Below are 15,762 nucleotides of genomic sequence, written 5' to 3' on the forward strand. Positions count from 1 at the left end.
TGATTCTATTTTATTCTATTTTTAATCTTATTATTCATGTTATATGTAGCACATAAGTACCGAAGCAAGTTCCTAGTTTGTGAATTGTTCACTGACAATGGCAATAAACCTATTCTGATTCTGATTCTGAATGGTTTTGCTCAAATTTATCTATTTGTTCAATTACTGTCCAGCTCGCAGACTGCACTTCAACCTCATCCTGTCTGCCTTGGGGTGTGCCGCAGGGCTCCGTCCTTGGACCACTCCTCTTTTCAATATATCTCCTGCCACTGGGCAACATCTTTGGCTTGCAAAGTATCAGTTATCATAATTATCCTGATGACTGCCAAATTTATGTAGCACTAAAGGACAAAAACGCAGACTCTCGTCTCTTGGTATGCATGGAGGACATAAAGGGCTGGCTAGCTGCAAATTTTCTTCCACTAAATGAGCTAAAATCTGAGTCCATAATTTTTGATACCCGAAATCCCTCTTGCCCTAACTCTAGCCTTGGATCTATAACTTTAAACCACAAGCAGTGTGTAATAAGTCCTGGGGTAAAATTGGATGCCAACCTCTCAATGGCTTGTCAGATAAACTGTTGCAAGGTCCTGTTTTTATCAGTTACGTTGTCTGGCTCACCTTAGACCCATTCTGTAGCTGAGGCATTTTGAATCAGTTATTCACGCCTTCATTACCTCCCGCTTAGACTATGCAAATGCACGTCTCACTGGTATTTCTAGCTCAGTAATAAATCGGCTGCAGGTTGTCCAGAATGCAGCTGCTAGGTTCCTGATTAAGACAAATCAGTGTAGCCACATCACCCCAGTCCTTGCATGCCTTCATTGGCTCCCTTTTGCATTCCATGTACAGTTTAAGCTGTTTCAGACCTGTCCTAGTCAGGGGTCAGCAACCTTTTTCCATCAAAGAGTCATTATTTCCCGTTCCCCGTAGTACAGCAGCTGACTTTTGTTTTCATAGCAAAGCACAACCAAGCACCAGCATATCTGTCTGATAAGCTTACCCTATGTTCCCACGCACTCGTTGAGGTCAGCAGATCACCTCCTGCTTTGCACTCCATGGATGTGCTATAAATCGCGGGGCGGGCTTGTTCATGCTGCCCCCAGCTGTGGAATGCACTGCCTATTATTGTAAGGCAGGCTACCCCCTTTGGAAGTTTTAAAATCTCAGTTAAAAATCCACTTTTATCGGTTGGCTTTTAACTTGTGACTTGTTGGATAATTTCCCTGTTTTATTGTCTTCTCTGCATTTTTCTATTTATCTGTCTCAATTTAGCTGTTTTACCTATTCTTTTAGTGTTGTTTAATCTTTGTTTTATGGTTTTAGTTCGTTGTATCTGCCGCGTCTCATATCCTTTTCAGCTCAGAAAGTGCTTATAAAGACATTTGATTTCGCACAAGCAGATGACCCGTCATTTCAGGTCTTTATCATGTTTGTTTAAATTTTAGATATGACAACCTTTACATCTAGAATTGGTATACAGATACAAAATGAATGCAGTAAAATAAAATACATTTTAATGAAATATTCAGTATTTTACAAACACAGCGAGCCGTATTAGATGGATGAAAGAGCCGGCTGCAGGGTCTCAAACCCTGTTCTAGATGCAGGGTGGAGGGTCACTGCTATTTGAACTGGAGTTCAATCAAACCAGTTCATTTAAATCAGTAAACCTGTCTCTGGTGCTTAGAGTCAGAAACTGTTCTCAGCAGCCTGTTAGTTTTTTTTCTCAGTCCTCCATATTAGCAATGTTAGATCTGCTTAACTTTGTCATCAACTGAAGCAGGTAAAGTGGGGGACAGAAGTGTCTGAACCTTTCTCTGTATCGAATGGAGTCAGACAAGGCGGGATTCTGTCACCTGTCCTTTTTAACCTGTACCTTGACGAGCTGTCTGTCACTCTGAATGCTAGTAAGACTGGATGCTTGGTGGGTGACCGACTGGTAAATCATTTAATATATGCAGATGACCTAGTCCTCATGTCTCCCTATAGCGCAGGCCTGCAGCAGCTGCTCAGGGCATGTGCTAAGTATGGTGAGCAATTTGACATCCTGTTTAACCCTAAAAAGAGTGTGGTCATGATTGCTGCTACTAAAGGGGACCTGAAGCTTAATTTTCCATCTTTTAACTTAACAAATCAGGTCCTGGAAGTGGTAAGCAAAGTAAAATATTTGGGGCACATTTTAAGAAGTGACCTCTGTGATGACGAGGACATTAAGAGGCAGTGTGGTAAGCTGTACATGCAGGCTAACACTCTGGCATGTAACTTTGGCATGTGCTCAGATCCTGTTAAAGTGTCCCTCTTTCGTTCCTTTCGTACTCCTCTCTATACCGCCCACTTGTGGTGCAACTATAGTAAGGTAGTAATGAAAAAGCTTCAAGCGGCTTATCAGGATGCTTTTAGAATCCTCATGAAGCTCCCTAGATGGACTTCGGCAAGTCACATGTTTGTTGTGAGTAACATCCCTACTTTTCATGCGCTTCTGAGGCTCTTCATGTACAAATTCATCTGCCGACTGAGTTTGTCAGCTAACGCTGTTGTTAGAGCGCTGTCATCTTTATCTTACAGTGACACGAGGTACTCCTCAGTCCTTTTTAAACATTGGAACAACTGCCTATACGGTTTGTAATTAGAATATCTTTTTATTTTATTTTTATTTTATTCTTGTTATGGACTAGGGCTGCAACAACGAATCGATAAATTTGATGAAAATCGATTACTAAAAGCGTTGGCAATGAATTGTGTCATCGATTCGTTGTGTCGCACAACTCTTCCAGACCAGAGCAAGTCAGATCAGCGCGAGGGAGAGCCGTAGATCAGCGCGAGGGAGAGCCGGGAGACTTGCGCTGCTGCGAACCGGTTCCGCCCAAGGCCGGATTAACTGGGCAATTGCCCAGGGCCCATGAACTCTAAAGGGCCCAGGGCACGAGCAAAATACTGTATCTATAATTTCCCGCTTTATGAGGACTATGGTGACCGTACGTCCCGTTTTCCCCGGACATGTCCACTTTTCACTCTCTGTCCGGGCGTCCGGACTGCGGGTTCTTGTAGATGAAAATGTCCGGCTTTTCATCCAGGAGCAGGGATCGAATTATGGGGGAGCTGTATATCCTACACATCCGAGGGAGCCGGAAAAACGTTTTCTATATTATATCATTTTTGGACTCTTTTGAGCAGAGAGCGGCACAGCGCGTTGTTGCGCAGCGATCCAGGCAGCTGCGTCCAGCGCACGGTCCATTCTCAAAGTGGCGCAACCAAAAAACTATAATTAGCACACGATCGTTCATGTCTGCACATGTTCTCTACTTTCTGTCTTATTTGTGCCTGAAGCGCTCTGCTACTGCGGAGCTCATCACCTGTGCTGGGGTGATTTCACCTCACTGACGCATCATCGAAACGCGCTCTCCGCTTTGTGGTCAGGAGATCTTTGATCTGCTCAGAAGTAACTGATGAGGTGAAAAGGTAAGAATCCAGGCAGCAGATTTTCTGGAGAATTAAGAGGAGATGCAGGAAGATGAGAGACAGACAGGACAGGAAATAGTTCAATAAAAACAAGAAATGAAGGTAGATTTATCTCCACTACACGCTTTTACCAGTAAAAAACCATAAGTTCTACACATGTCATATTTATACATCTGATACAATTCAGATCACCTTCAAAGCTCAGTCACACACCCAGGGCCGTTTCAAGACATTGTGAGGGCCAAGGCTAAATGCCCCCCCCCCCCCCCCCATAACTGGGCTCCCCAGAAGCCTCTGTGTAATCCAAAACCTGTCCAGGAGTATTAGTTATACAGTTTTTATAAAAGCCCCTCGACCATTACTGACATGTTCTAATATTATCAGATGAAAAACTAAATTATCAGACATGCTGTCTCATCTGCTGCTTTTCTAAACTTGCAAAAAGTAACAAAACCATCTGAAAGCCACTATTTGTGGATTCTCTGAAAGTTTCCATGGAGTGTGTGACAACTTATTTTATCATTAGCTGCGTTTTCATGTGGCAAATTTCCTCAATCCGATTGAAATCTTGGTTGATCGGAATTTCCGAATCTCTGTTCACATGGACACGAACTGAAATGATCCGATCATGCCGTGCGTACATATGCACCAAGCATTTAATCCGATTAAATAGGTTGAGCATGCGCAGAGTTGCCTTTCACGAAAGAAAAATTGTAAACAAACGCCATGAAACGAAAAGAAAAATGTAAAAACAGAAATAACTATTCTTCCTGCTTTCCTATCCATTTATTCAATTTAATATTTTTATTTAGCTCATAGAAGTTACGTTTTCTTCAGTGAATAACTGCAGATATATGCTTTGCTGCATTTTATTGTTGATTAAAATAAGGGAGGGTTATGTCTGCCTCTTGATCAGCTGGTCCGCAGGTCTGAATTGACAGCTGTTGCGCTGCGCTGCGGCACAGAGCGGGGACGGGGGGTGGGGGGGGGGGGTTAGCCTCATGTTTTATTACTGAGCTCTGTTGTGGCTTATTATTAATAACATGTGACGATCAGCTGAAACTGTTGAGAAAAATCTGTTCAAACAAAATAACAGAAGATGTTCAGAAAGTTTAGAAGCCTGTGTTCATCATTAACGAACCGCATCTCAGGTCATCTGCGTTTACGTGCTTTTAACGAACACGGACTTTACTGTCGTCCAGAGTATTTAACCGAGGACGTTTTCCTACCCAACATCAGCCTCCAATCAGGTCTGTAAAACCCAGATTATCCTGTGTTCTTTACAAGCGTGTCTCCATCACCTGCTGCAGAAGCTGCTGTGTTCAAAGCTGACAGAAACGGGGATCCGTGCGCTGCAACCCCCACGATAAACCCGCGTATTTCCAGTAAAGATTTGAACATCTTTGTCGAATGATTTGTGCAATAATCAGATTTTTATTTTACTTCCACAAAATGCAAGTTCTGAATTAAATATTACTGAAACGGGACGGCTTGTTGTCGGATTTAAAAGCCGCCGCTCGTTAATTACACCGTCATTTTTGAAGTCAGGCAGTCCAAATGACAGCGGAGAGGCCCGCTGGCTGTTACACACATGCGCAGTGGGCATTATTTTACCCCAACAATCCGAATGGCTGTGTACATGCACGTCAATCGGAATGAAGAACGGAATAAACCACCTCTCTCAATCGGATTGAAATTTCAATCCGATCGGGCCGAATCGGATCAGAATATTCTGATTGACATGTTTACATGCAGAATTTTCAATCTGAATGGGCATTCAATCCGATTAAATATGCGCATGTAAACGTGGCTATTGATCCTATCGTCTAATCTCACAGCTGAAACAAGCGTCCTTAATAATCTGTGCACAGGAAGCGTACCGATGCTGTAGTAAAACAAAAGGTATAATAATTTATTATTAATAAAACCTTGTTGCAGCACTAAAGCAGAAAAATGAGATTTTGCATTAAATATGCAAAATATTTACACATGAATTGTTTTAGAGCCCTTTTATTGGCAGAATCTGATATTAATTTAGTTCTTACAAAAAATGGGTCCCAGCGTGGTTTGTGTGGCGTTGCCATAGTGTGACGTCATAGGCACAGATCCCCTGTCCTCTTGTTTGGAAATGGAAATATGGTCACCCTATAAACAACAAACTGTCCACCCGGGCTTTTGCGCTGCACAGAGACGCTTCGCTGCCTACGACTGAACGTCAGTTGAGAGTCAGTCTCATGCAGACTGACCAATGAAGAGAGGGCCTCAAGTTAAGACCCTCTCCTCATTGGTCAGTCCACACGAGGTGGGTCAAAGGTTACTCTGGGCGGGTTACGTGTTGTCAGGCATTCAAGTATTGAGTATATTTACTGCATATTACAGTAAAATATTCTGTATGTGACCACATTATGGTGATCCTCGGGTCGTGATGATGGAGCCCTTGAATATTGTTGCCCAGGGTACAACAAAGTGTTAATCTGGCCCTGGTTCCGCCGTCACATTCCCGCAGGAACTGGTTGATCACACCGGGGCCAGACTACTAGCATGTGGTTTTACAACCACAATGTCCTCAGAAGCAAAAACGCTTTTAAAAGGGAGGGAGGAGTCCTAACTGTTGCTGCAGGCGTGTTGTGTGAGAGTGCAGTTATATACTGGTTAATATATTTTTGGGTTCAGTTGCTTTCATGTGGCCTAATGTGAGTCTATTTGGGATCATTGGAATGATCAGCAGCATTTCTTGATGTGACTTGATGGCAGTTGGCCAGGGCATCATCGCAAGGAGGATGGCATTCATTTACTTTTGTTTTATTTGGTATTTTTTCAGTCATTTTTGGAAATAGTGATGAATTTTGATTAATTCACAGCCTATGTTTAATTACATTTAAAAATTAGTTGTTTGACATCCCCAATTATAATAAATGTCAACAGATGAGATCAAACAAAACAGATGAGAATTGCCCTTAAGCTGTTTAACTTGGACCAAGCATTTTAGGTCACAGATAGATGTAGCTTATAGGGTCTCTGTCTATACACCTTATAAGACAATTTAGGTGATGGCATGTTGTTTTTCTGCTATTGAACTGTTTTCTAATAATGTTGTGTTAAATAAAGTGAAGGAAGGAGAGAAATAACGTTTCCCTAGCAGTTTTTAAAAATGTCCCCATGTAATCCGATTAATCGATTAATCGTGTCGAGACCCCATCCGATTCATCGATTATCCAAATAATTGTTTGTTGCAGCCCTATTATGGACATATCCCTTGTCTGAAATAAAGTTTGATTGATTTGTAGTTTTAACAACATGGTATTAGATTAACATCAGTAATGATGTCTGATTTCCCTCTCCTTAAACTGAACGGTTTAACTTAATTCAAAGAAGTGTGAATTAAGGACTTTAAAATTAATAATTTGTTGCTGTAGCACAGATTCAAGTAGGAGACATCAAACAGATGGAGGTGGGGGGTTGTGATAAGCGGAAACATTTGCTTGCAGCAAGAATCAGCATAATTAACTTCAATCTGAGGTGGAGGGAAATAACAGAGTGGAAAGAGTGGAGATTAGCTTTGAAAACATCCACACATCATCACTAATCCCAACAGTATGCTGCAATAGATCATTGCTACTCCCATATATATATATATATATATATATATATATATATATATATATATATATATATATATATATATATATATTTTACAAAGGCTTTAATTCTAAGGGCAATTAAGGCTTTTCCTCACCACTTAGCTCAGATTATATTATTCTCATAACACATTATAACTGCAATCAATGGTACCTGTGGTCAAAACAGCAAGAATTATAGTGGAGTTTGGTCACTGACAATATTACACAAAGAGAGGCAAGTAAAGTAGTGTAAGAAAGTGTTCCACACACAGCAGCGAGGGGTAGTGTGGTAAAGTGTAGCCTTGCCGTTTCCTGCAGATGATGATGGCCAGAAAGGTGACCAGGCCAGATACCAAGGCCAGGCAGATCCAGGTGATGGTCATGGTGTTGTAACGCAGGGGAGCTGGGGACACAAACGTACAGAAACACTTGTTAGCTTCTTTCTACACAAACACAAAATGCCCATTCCATTTCAAACAAATCTTTTATTTTAAATGAGGTGTTCATGAGGGCTTGGACTATTTATTTCTTACTGAAACCTAGCAGCAAGATGTTAATTTTGTTCATTTGAATGAAATATGTCCACCAAATGTCTTTGTGTTTACCACACCACATCCATCATCTTGCTGTGGTCTTTAAGGACAAAAATAGCTTTAACTTGGTGAAAAACGGCCCCTTTACTACCTTTGAATATCAGGTCATCAAAGGTTACAAAATGTATTTCACTGTGTGTTAGACTATTGACGTCCCGGTCCAACTGGCCCTTTTCTCTCTGAATTTGCTGATTTTTTATCATCAATGCTCAGACTAGAAAAGTTTTAATTCTTGGTGACTTTAACTTACACACTAATGACCCTGCTTAAAGCACAGCAGTAGAGTTTATATCGATTACAGTCTTTTAACTTAGAACAGCACATTTCAGGCCCCACACACAAAATGGGCCACACTCTGGATCTTGTTTATTCTTAAGGACTAAATATCAACCATCACAATCATGTTAAAGATGCTCATGTGAGTGACCACAGCTGCGTTTTCATTAATGTCTTATCAAACATTGATCCTGTTCGTCACAAACTGAAATCAGACGTGTCATCAATCAGTGAGCAGTGGATTGGTTTTCTAGAGTATTTGACAGCAGCCCAGTTCATAGTGATGATTGAAGTTTGTTTGGATAAATAAACATTCTTATAGTTTCAGAAGGACATGCCACAGGGGTTGGAAATCTACTAGGTTAGGAGTTCACAGGCTGCATTTTAAAGTACATCTTTGGATGATATGGTTAAAAACTCCAGTGCTACTGACTTTGCTCAGCTGATTTCCTCAAACAAAAATAACTCTAAACTTTTGTTTGACACCATAAATCAGATTGTTTCCCGACTCTTCACATGGCTGTATTCCTAAGGTCTGACTGTAACAACTTTCTAGCATTCTTTGAGAATAAAATCAGAAATATCAGTGTATTATATAATTGAAGATCTGCCCCAGTGTCATCTTCCTCCTCTTCATCATCATCATCATCATCACTGATGGCGAGATTGGCTGGCACAATATTTGTCATTGTCTATTTTCCATAGAAATCTTAGTTTCAAACCGCAAAATATATTAAATATTACACTAAACAAAAATATAAATGCAACTTTTATTTTTGCGCCCATTCTTCTATTCTTCTTGGCACTTGCAGAGTACAGACGCTTCTCTTTTGCTCCCTTATCTTTGTCCTGTCTGCCCACAGAGCGCTTCTCTGCATTTCTTCTGAAAAACTATTTTTACTAACCATGGATTTGATAAACTGGTCATTCAATGCGATTGATACGATTTTTTCAACAATGAGAATGGAGCAGGGGGCTCCCACATGTCCACAGGGGACACACCCGGTGGGATATATGTGGGATTCCTGGAGGGAGTGGAAGATCGTATGCCTCTCCCAGCTGTCCATTGAAGACATCAAAGGCGTGTGGATATTCGGCCTGATGATCACTGGATTTCTCCTGATTGGAGTGGGAGGATATCTGGTTTTCTGGAAATTTGGGAAGACGGGAGCGATTGGAGGGCGACCCGCACCCACAGAAAGCACCGTCCGTGTGGAGACTTCTCAGACTGGGACGTTACTCGAAGTGAATCGTAAGCTGGTCAATGTTCTAGCTGCGATACCGGTATTAGTGCGCAAAATGGATGTCATCTCGGAGAGAGTCACCGGACGGTGTGGACAGGTTTAAAAACCCAAAATTGGCTTCACTGAAGGACTGGAAATGATCAGTTTAAAGACTGAAGGCAGAGAGGAAAATTATCTCAGCCTGACCCAAACAAAGTCTTGTTATCCGAATCTGACGCCCTGGTAGCCTTGAGCGGCGACAAACCCTCACGAAGGAATGCAGACAGATGCTGTGAAAACCCGACCCGTTGCGTTTCAGTCATAGTGTGAACTAGAGCCCTGCACTGAAGCCCTAGGCCCTTGGGCTGGGCTTCGGGCCAACGACTGTGTAATTACCTCGGACACGGGCCGGGCGCCTTTATTTTTAATCGAATTCATAAAAAAAATTGAAACACAAACGCAGCAGTAGAGCCCTGCGTGGGACCGTTTTCTTCATCCCGCTCCTGCCCGCTGAATTTCTTACCATTACCGCCTGCAACTGCAACGTGTGTGTTACACTCCCGCCCGCACCCGCAGCGTGCATGTCTACTCCCGCCCGCAACCGCAAAACTCGGAGAAATTAGTACCTCACAATAAAAGAGATGTATCGAGTTTGCGTCCTCTCTGGTCCTGGAGAAAACATGTCACAACCCGCGGCTCTTCCATCCATCTGATGCGGCTCTCTTTGCTTGTAAAATAATGAATGGATATTTAAATAAAATGCTTTATATTTTACTGCATGAATTTTATATCTGTATGGCAATTCTAAATGTAAAGATTGTCTGCGTAAACCTGAACAGTTCCAACCTGGTCTTACTGTGTGACCGGGTTGGACGCGTCACGCTTGTGCGTAATCATATGCGCTTTATGAGCTGAAGACGATGTGAGATTCTGGGATTCTCCTCAGACGGCTCCTGGATGTGTCGCCACATTGGAGACAGGAACAAGCGCTATTCAGCCAAAGTTTCATAATCAGGGAACATTTTCTAAGCGGCAAGTCTCTCAAAGCGACAGGGTTTGGAAAACACTTGATTCAGTCGGAGGAACCTTCCCGCATGCGCTCTGGTTCTGCGACGCGCTCCAAGCCCCTCTCCACATCTTCAGCTCGCTTGGCACTGTACGTACACGCTGACAGCGAGCTGCACTGAGCAGTGTCCAGCTCAGATGTTCAGATGGGAATCTTTTCTTGGATGATTTAGCTACATCTGCGATTTGTGTAACGAATAAAATGTCAGTTCGTCTGAATGCGTCGGGGTAATTCTTTCTATTCTTTCTCCGTCAAAATAAATGGTCAAATACGGGAACTATCCGGTCAACACAAGCCCTGCTTTTAACTGTTTTTCCGTGATGGTAAATGAGGGACAAACAAAATGATCGGATCCTGCACGTCTTTTAACACATTGGTCAGGATTGACGCACTTTGTTTTCTTTTAGTTTTTAATCCTTTAACGCCGATGCGTCACCAGGATCACCGGTGACGCATCGGCGCATGTGATTTCAAATAACTCCTCGCTACTTAAACTATAAAATTCTTAAAAAATACATAAAGGAGCTAATGTGTGGTGCTTAAAGAGGTAATGAAATCAAGGCCGTTTCATATTCTATTCTCCTCTGTAATCAGGCAGTGATCGAGGTCGCTTTTCTAAGATAGACCTGATCGGAGAAACTCCTCCAAATGTCTGACTTGCCTTGCTTTGGTTTTTGTGTCATAAAGGTCTTGTTTCAGCTTCTTTTCAACATCAGTTGCCTACTCCATAATACTCATCCCGATCCCTGCGCTGTGTGTAACAAATAAAATGTCAGTTCGTCTGCATGCGTCGGGGTAATTCTTTCTATTCTTTCTCCATCAAAATAAACGGTCAAATACGGGAACTGTCCGGTCAACACAAGCCCTGCGTTTAACTGTTCTGTTTTCTTGTGAAAATTGTTGGAAAGAGATAAAATTTAACTTGATTACCACCAGAGCCTGCGCCGTGACGGTAAATGAGGGAAAAACAAATTGATCGGATCCTGCACGTCTTTTAACACATTGGTCAGGATTGACGCACTTTGTTTTCATTTAGTTGGTTAAAAAAAGTCGGGCTCGGGTCGGGCCAGAGAATCCTGAAAACCTTTTCGGACCGGGTCGGGCTGGGGCTCCACCCCCTCTGGCCGGGCCGGACACGGGCTCAGATTTTAGGCCCGTGCAGGCCTCTAGTGTGAACAGCCACAGAAAAAAAATTGGATTTACTTAAAAAAATCGGCCTGCAGTATGAACGTTGCCTCAAGGGGTATTTGTGGTATAGAAAACGGCTCAGGGGGTCCACGGTTCAAAACAGGTTGGGAACCAGTGCTACACTGGACTGTATTGTGCTCACTGGTGTCTGTGTTCATTTAGAGAAACCCAGAAGCAATTAGAGCTTTAACAGATGCAGCTGTCTGGTCTGACTTACAGAAATAAGAACCATCAGGAGGTTATTTCTTAATTCACATGCAGATGTTAGAGGAGATGTTCTCTGCTGTTCCTTAATGTTACATGTTAGGGGGCGATGGTGGCACAGGAGTTAAGTGCTTGCCCCATAACTGGAAGGTTGCACTTTCGAGCCCCGCTCAGTTTGTCGCTGTTGTTGTGACCTTGGGCAAGTCACTTAACCCCCTTGCCTGCTTGTGGTGGTCGATTGGACTAGGGGCACCTGCGCTCGGCAGCCTCTCCTCTGTCAGTGCGGCTACATTGTAGGGCATCCCTACCAGGGTGTGAATGACTGATTGGGTTGCAAAGTGCCTTGGGGGGGGTTCCAGGATTCTAGAAGACGTTATATCAAATACAGACCATTTATCATTTACCAAGTCTGTAAATGAGTCAGCTGTTAGAAAAAATACAAAGGACCTACAGAACAAGACAACAGACATGAACCTGGTTGATCGATAAGAGTGGTGGGTGTGCTGCATTAGTGGGTGTGCAAATTTCAACCTAAGTACACCCAGTGGAAAAATCATTATCAGCTAATTGGTTACAAAGATTAAAGAAACTTGCATTTAGGGAAATACCTTTAGAGAAATACCCCAGGGAAAAAGCAAAGAAAAGACAATCTTCTCTCAAGAGATGTAAAATCAATATTTTTGTATCCCTGCAGTTACATTACTATCCTCTAATAAAGTCACCAGTTTAAAAAGATCTCATGTCTGAGAGCGTTTTAAAAATTAGATCCTGGATGAATGGAAACATAACGCAAAAGGCACATTATGAATAGATCTTTAAATCCATCCTAATTTTTAATTGTCAAGACTGTTCTCTCCAAAGGTTTGGTTCAAACTCAGCTCTCCAAAAATAATTTGATAACATTCTTTGCAATGTTGACATCAACAATATGCTTCAGTGCCGACCAAAAGGTTCAGTGTTAGATTACACCTACAGCAGTGACCAAATGGTCTGAAAACCTTCCATAAAGATCAGATCTGACGGATCTTCCTGCTGTGTGGATCATCTGGAAAGGAACACGTGAGTGCCTCCATTAGTCCTGTGTTTAAACTGGGAGTGAGTCAACTTTCTTGGACTCACTCCCAGTTTAGCCTCAAAACAGAATAAAGAATGGTACCTAAACATCCTCCTAGAGGAACTCCTCCAACCATCCAACAGCAGTTTGGTGATGAACACTGGCCACGTTTACATGCGCCAAATTTCCCCAATCCGATTCAAATCGTGGTTGATCGGAAATCTCGACTCTCTGTTTACATGCACACTAAATGAAATGATCCGATCATGCCGTGAATTTATATGCACCAAGTATTCAGTCAGATTAAATAGGTTGAGCATGCGCAGACTCATGTTTCATTACTGAGCTCTGTTGTGGTTTATTAATAATAAAATTGGCTGTATGCTTTCCTCAGCCTGTGCTCATCATGTGTTAATAAATGAACCGCATCTCATATGCATTAACGTGCTTTTTACACAGATAGTCGCCCAGAATATTTAACTGAGGATGTGTTTTACTCAACATCAGCCTCCTTAAATTCAAACCAGGTGTGTGGTGTGTGTATGTACATGCACGCCAATCGGAATGATGACTGGACAAAACCACCTCTCTCAATCGAATTGAAATTTCATTCCGATCGGGCCGAATTGGATCAGAACATTCTGACTGACATGTTTACACGCAGAATTTTTTATCTGGTTGGGCATTCAACCTGATTAATTGTGTCCCTGTAAACGTGGCTAGTGTCTTGTCCAGCATGACGGAAACGTGGGACCGGATAAAGTCAGAACAAAGTAGATCAGGACCACAACACCAACATGTTCAGTCTAGGTCCAGCAAACTCCCCAGACCTTAATCCCACTGAGTACTTGTGCATCCTCCAGAGGCAGGAGGACAAACATGGATGGACCAGAAGATTATTGACAGCAGTTCAGGATGAACTACAAAAGAACCAACACTGGAGATGTGCCTCTGAAACTTCTGATAAGCTGTACTTCTACATCAGTAACAATGGAAACACCTGACAGAAGGATCTGAAACAGTGGAGCAGAGAAAACCAACACAACTTTGCCTTTAAACCTCTGGCCATGGCTGTAGAGAAGCCGAGTTTCCACAACAACACAGATAAAATGGGACTTCAGGCAGAAATCACTACTTGGCTTATGAGTCATAAACTGTGCGACTTAATGGTTGCTCAGCTTGTTGATTCGTGGGATGTGTGGTTTTCTCATTTCCAGGGTTTGAAAATGAGTCAGTAAGAGGCAGAAGAGTAGTGGGGTCCAGCGAGCAGCTGAAGCATGGGGGACTATATGTCAGTGGAACAGCACTGGGACTCCCACCTGAGGGAGTTTCACACACCTACTGTCAGCTCTGCACATTATCTGCCAAATCTCACATTAGGGATGAGAAATATTCTAGCAAAGGTTTTTGGTAACGCTACAATATGGGACACAAAATTGGGCTTTGTTACTAAAGAATGACTCAGAAGATCATGAACCAGGGCCTAATGGGTTGTTGACCAGTACTTACTGGTAAAACACCTGCCAATCTAAAACACCCACCAGGGACTAATCGGTAGTTATATAAGGGATAGAGGAGGACCGAACCAGAGAGGAATGGGTAGTTAAAAAGTACTTAGTGTTGGCAAAAACACGTTGGACAGTGGGGAAATTACTGACGTGTATTAAAGTGATGTGTTGGTCGCGAACAAAATGACTCTCAGAGCGGCTCATTGATGTGACTGATAAGAGCCAGAGTGACTTACAGGCTGTACCCGCAGGCCCACGAGCTGCTAAAAAAGTGTGTGTGTGTGTGTGTGTGTGTGTGTGTGTGTGTGTGTGTGTGTGTGTGTGCCTGCTCTTCCCTCTCCATCCCCAGTGAGTGGTGGTGGATGGCTGCTTATACTAGGGGGTGTATCAACTAGTCGACTTCACTGCTCTGTAGTGACTTTTTATGCCTGTCATTGACTAGTCGCTGTCACGTGATGATGACCGACAAGATGCAGTCCTCGGAAAAGACAGCAGGTGATGAGCCCCTGCACGTCTGTGCCAGAGCATCAAGATCTGACGCCCGCGATAAAATGGACATTTGACCAAATTGTGACCTTTACCCTCTTGCAATTTAACCTTCCCCTCACCCCCATCCTAACCTTAACCAGCTTGCGCATGCAAAGCTCTGATCGTTGACGCGCTCCAGACATCTGCGTCCTGAGCACGGCCACAGTAACATTATCAAATCAGGTGTCGCCACCTCAAAAACTAATTTAATATGCGAAAGTTCATGTCGGCTCATTTCTTTTTATGTTTTCTGTCTTTTATTCTTTTATTTGTGCCTGATGTTTTTCGCTGCTGTGGATCGGGGCGCATCACCTGTTTTGTCCTCTGGTGACTATATAGTATAGTTAAACAGTACATGAGTGATTATGGGCTTTGTGATGCATGGCGATCTCTTCATCCTAACCGTAGAGAGTATACTTTTTTCTCACACGTCCATCACTCTCATTCACATTTGGATTATTTTCTAGTCAGCAGCTCATTGTTGGCTGACATTTCAGACACTGAGATACACCCCATAGCTGTCAGCGACCATGCTCCGGTCTCCAGAGCCGGATTAAATAAATGGACTACACTAGGCAGGCTGCATTTTTAGAGCCCCCCCTCCATCGATGTTATGTAATGAATTGAAATCTGAAACTTACCAAATTTACTTATAAAAGTTCATTCACATTTTACATAGCCTAGTTTTTGGTTACAAATTGGTTGTTTGTATGCCAAAATAAGTCATGTGTTGTAGGCTGTTGCCTCTGCTGAATCAGAAATTCTGTCAATTTTCTGAGTGTGAACTTATTGTTTTGCTACTTGAACATTAATAAAATTATTTGACAAATAATTAATAAAACCAGCAACACTTACCAAGGAAACCATTTAGCATTCTCTACTCCGGGATAATCTTCAGCCTTCCAGCATCACATGGCCTCAATCACAGCAGAAACACGTCTAAAGAAATGTTCCTTGGTTAAGCTTCAGTCTATGTCTCCAGATTTCCTCTGTGATGCAGAAGAATATCCAATATTTTGAGAGGGATAGTTTAGTGCAAA

The 15,762-nt window shown here is 42.5% G+C and overlaps 1 protein-coding gene across 8 annotated transcripts in view; it reads right to left on the reverse strand.

Annotated features, from left to right (window-relative positions):
* The window catches only part of epha8 (eph receptor A8), a 411,677-nt gene that overhangs the window by 115,457 nt on the left and 280,458 nt on the right, over positions 1 to 15,762 (reverse strand). For 6 of the 8 annotated variants that reach the window (XM_070549067.1, XM_070549062.1, XM_070549063.1 and 3 more), the window contains one exon: positions 7,353 to 7,485. In XM_070549067.1, coding sequence (XP_070405168.1) covers positions 7,353 to 7,485 — 133 coding nt within the window. The remainder of the gene's footprint in view (positions 1 to 7,352; positions 7,486 to 15,762) is intronic. The other 2 variants (XM_070549064.1, XM_070549066.1) reach the window with 1 other exon arrangement.

Source organism: Nothobranchius furzeri, chromosome 3, assembly GCF_043380555.1.
Source record: "Nothobranchius furzeri strain GRZ-AD chromosome 3, NfurGRZ-RIMD1, whole genome shotgun sequence".
NCBI lineage: Eukaryota > Metazoa > Chordata > Actinopteri > Cyprinodontiformes > Nothobranchiidae > Nothobranchius > Nothobranchius furzeri.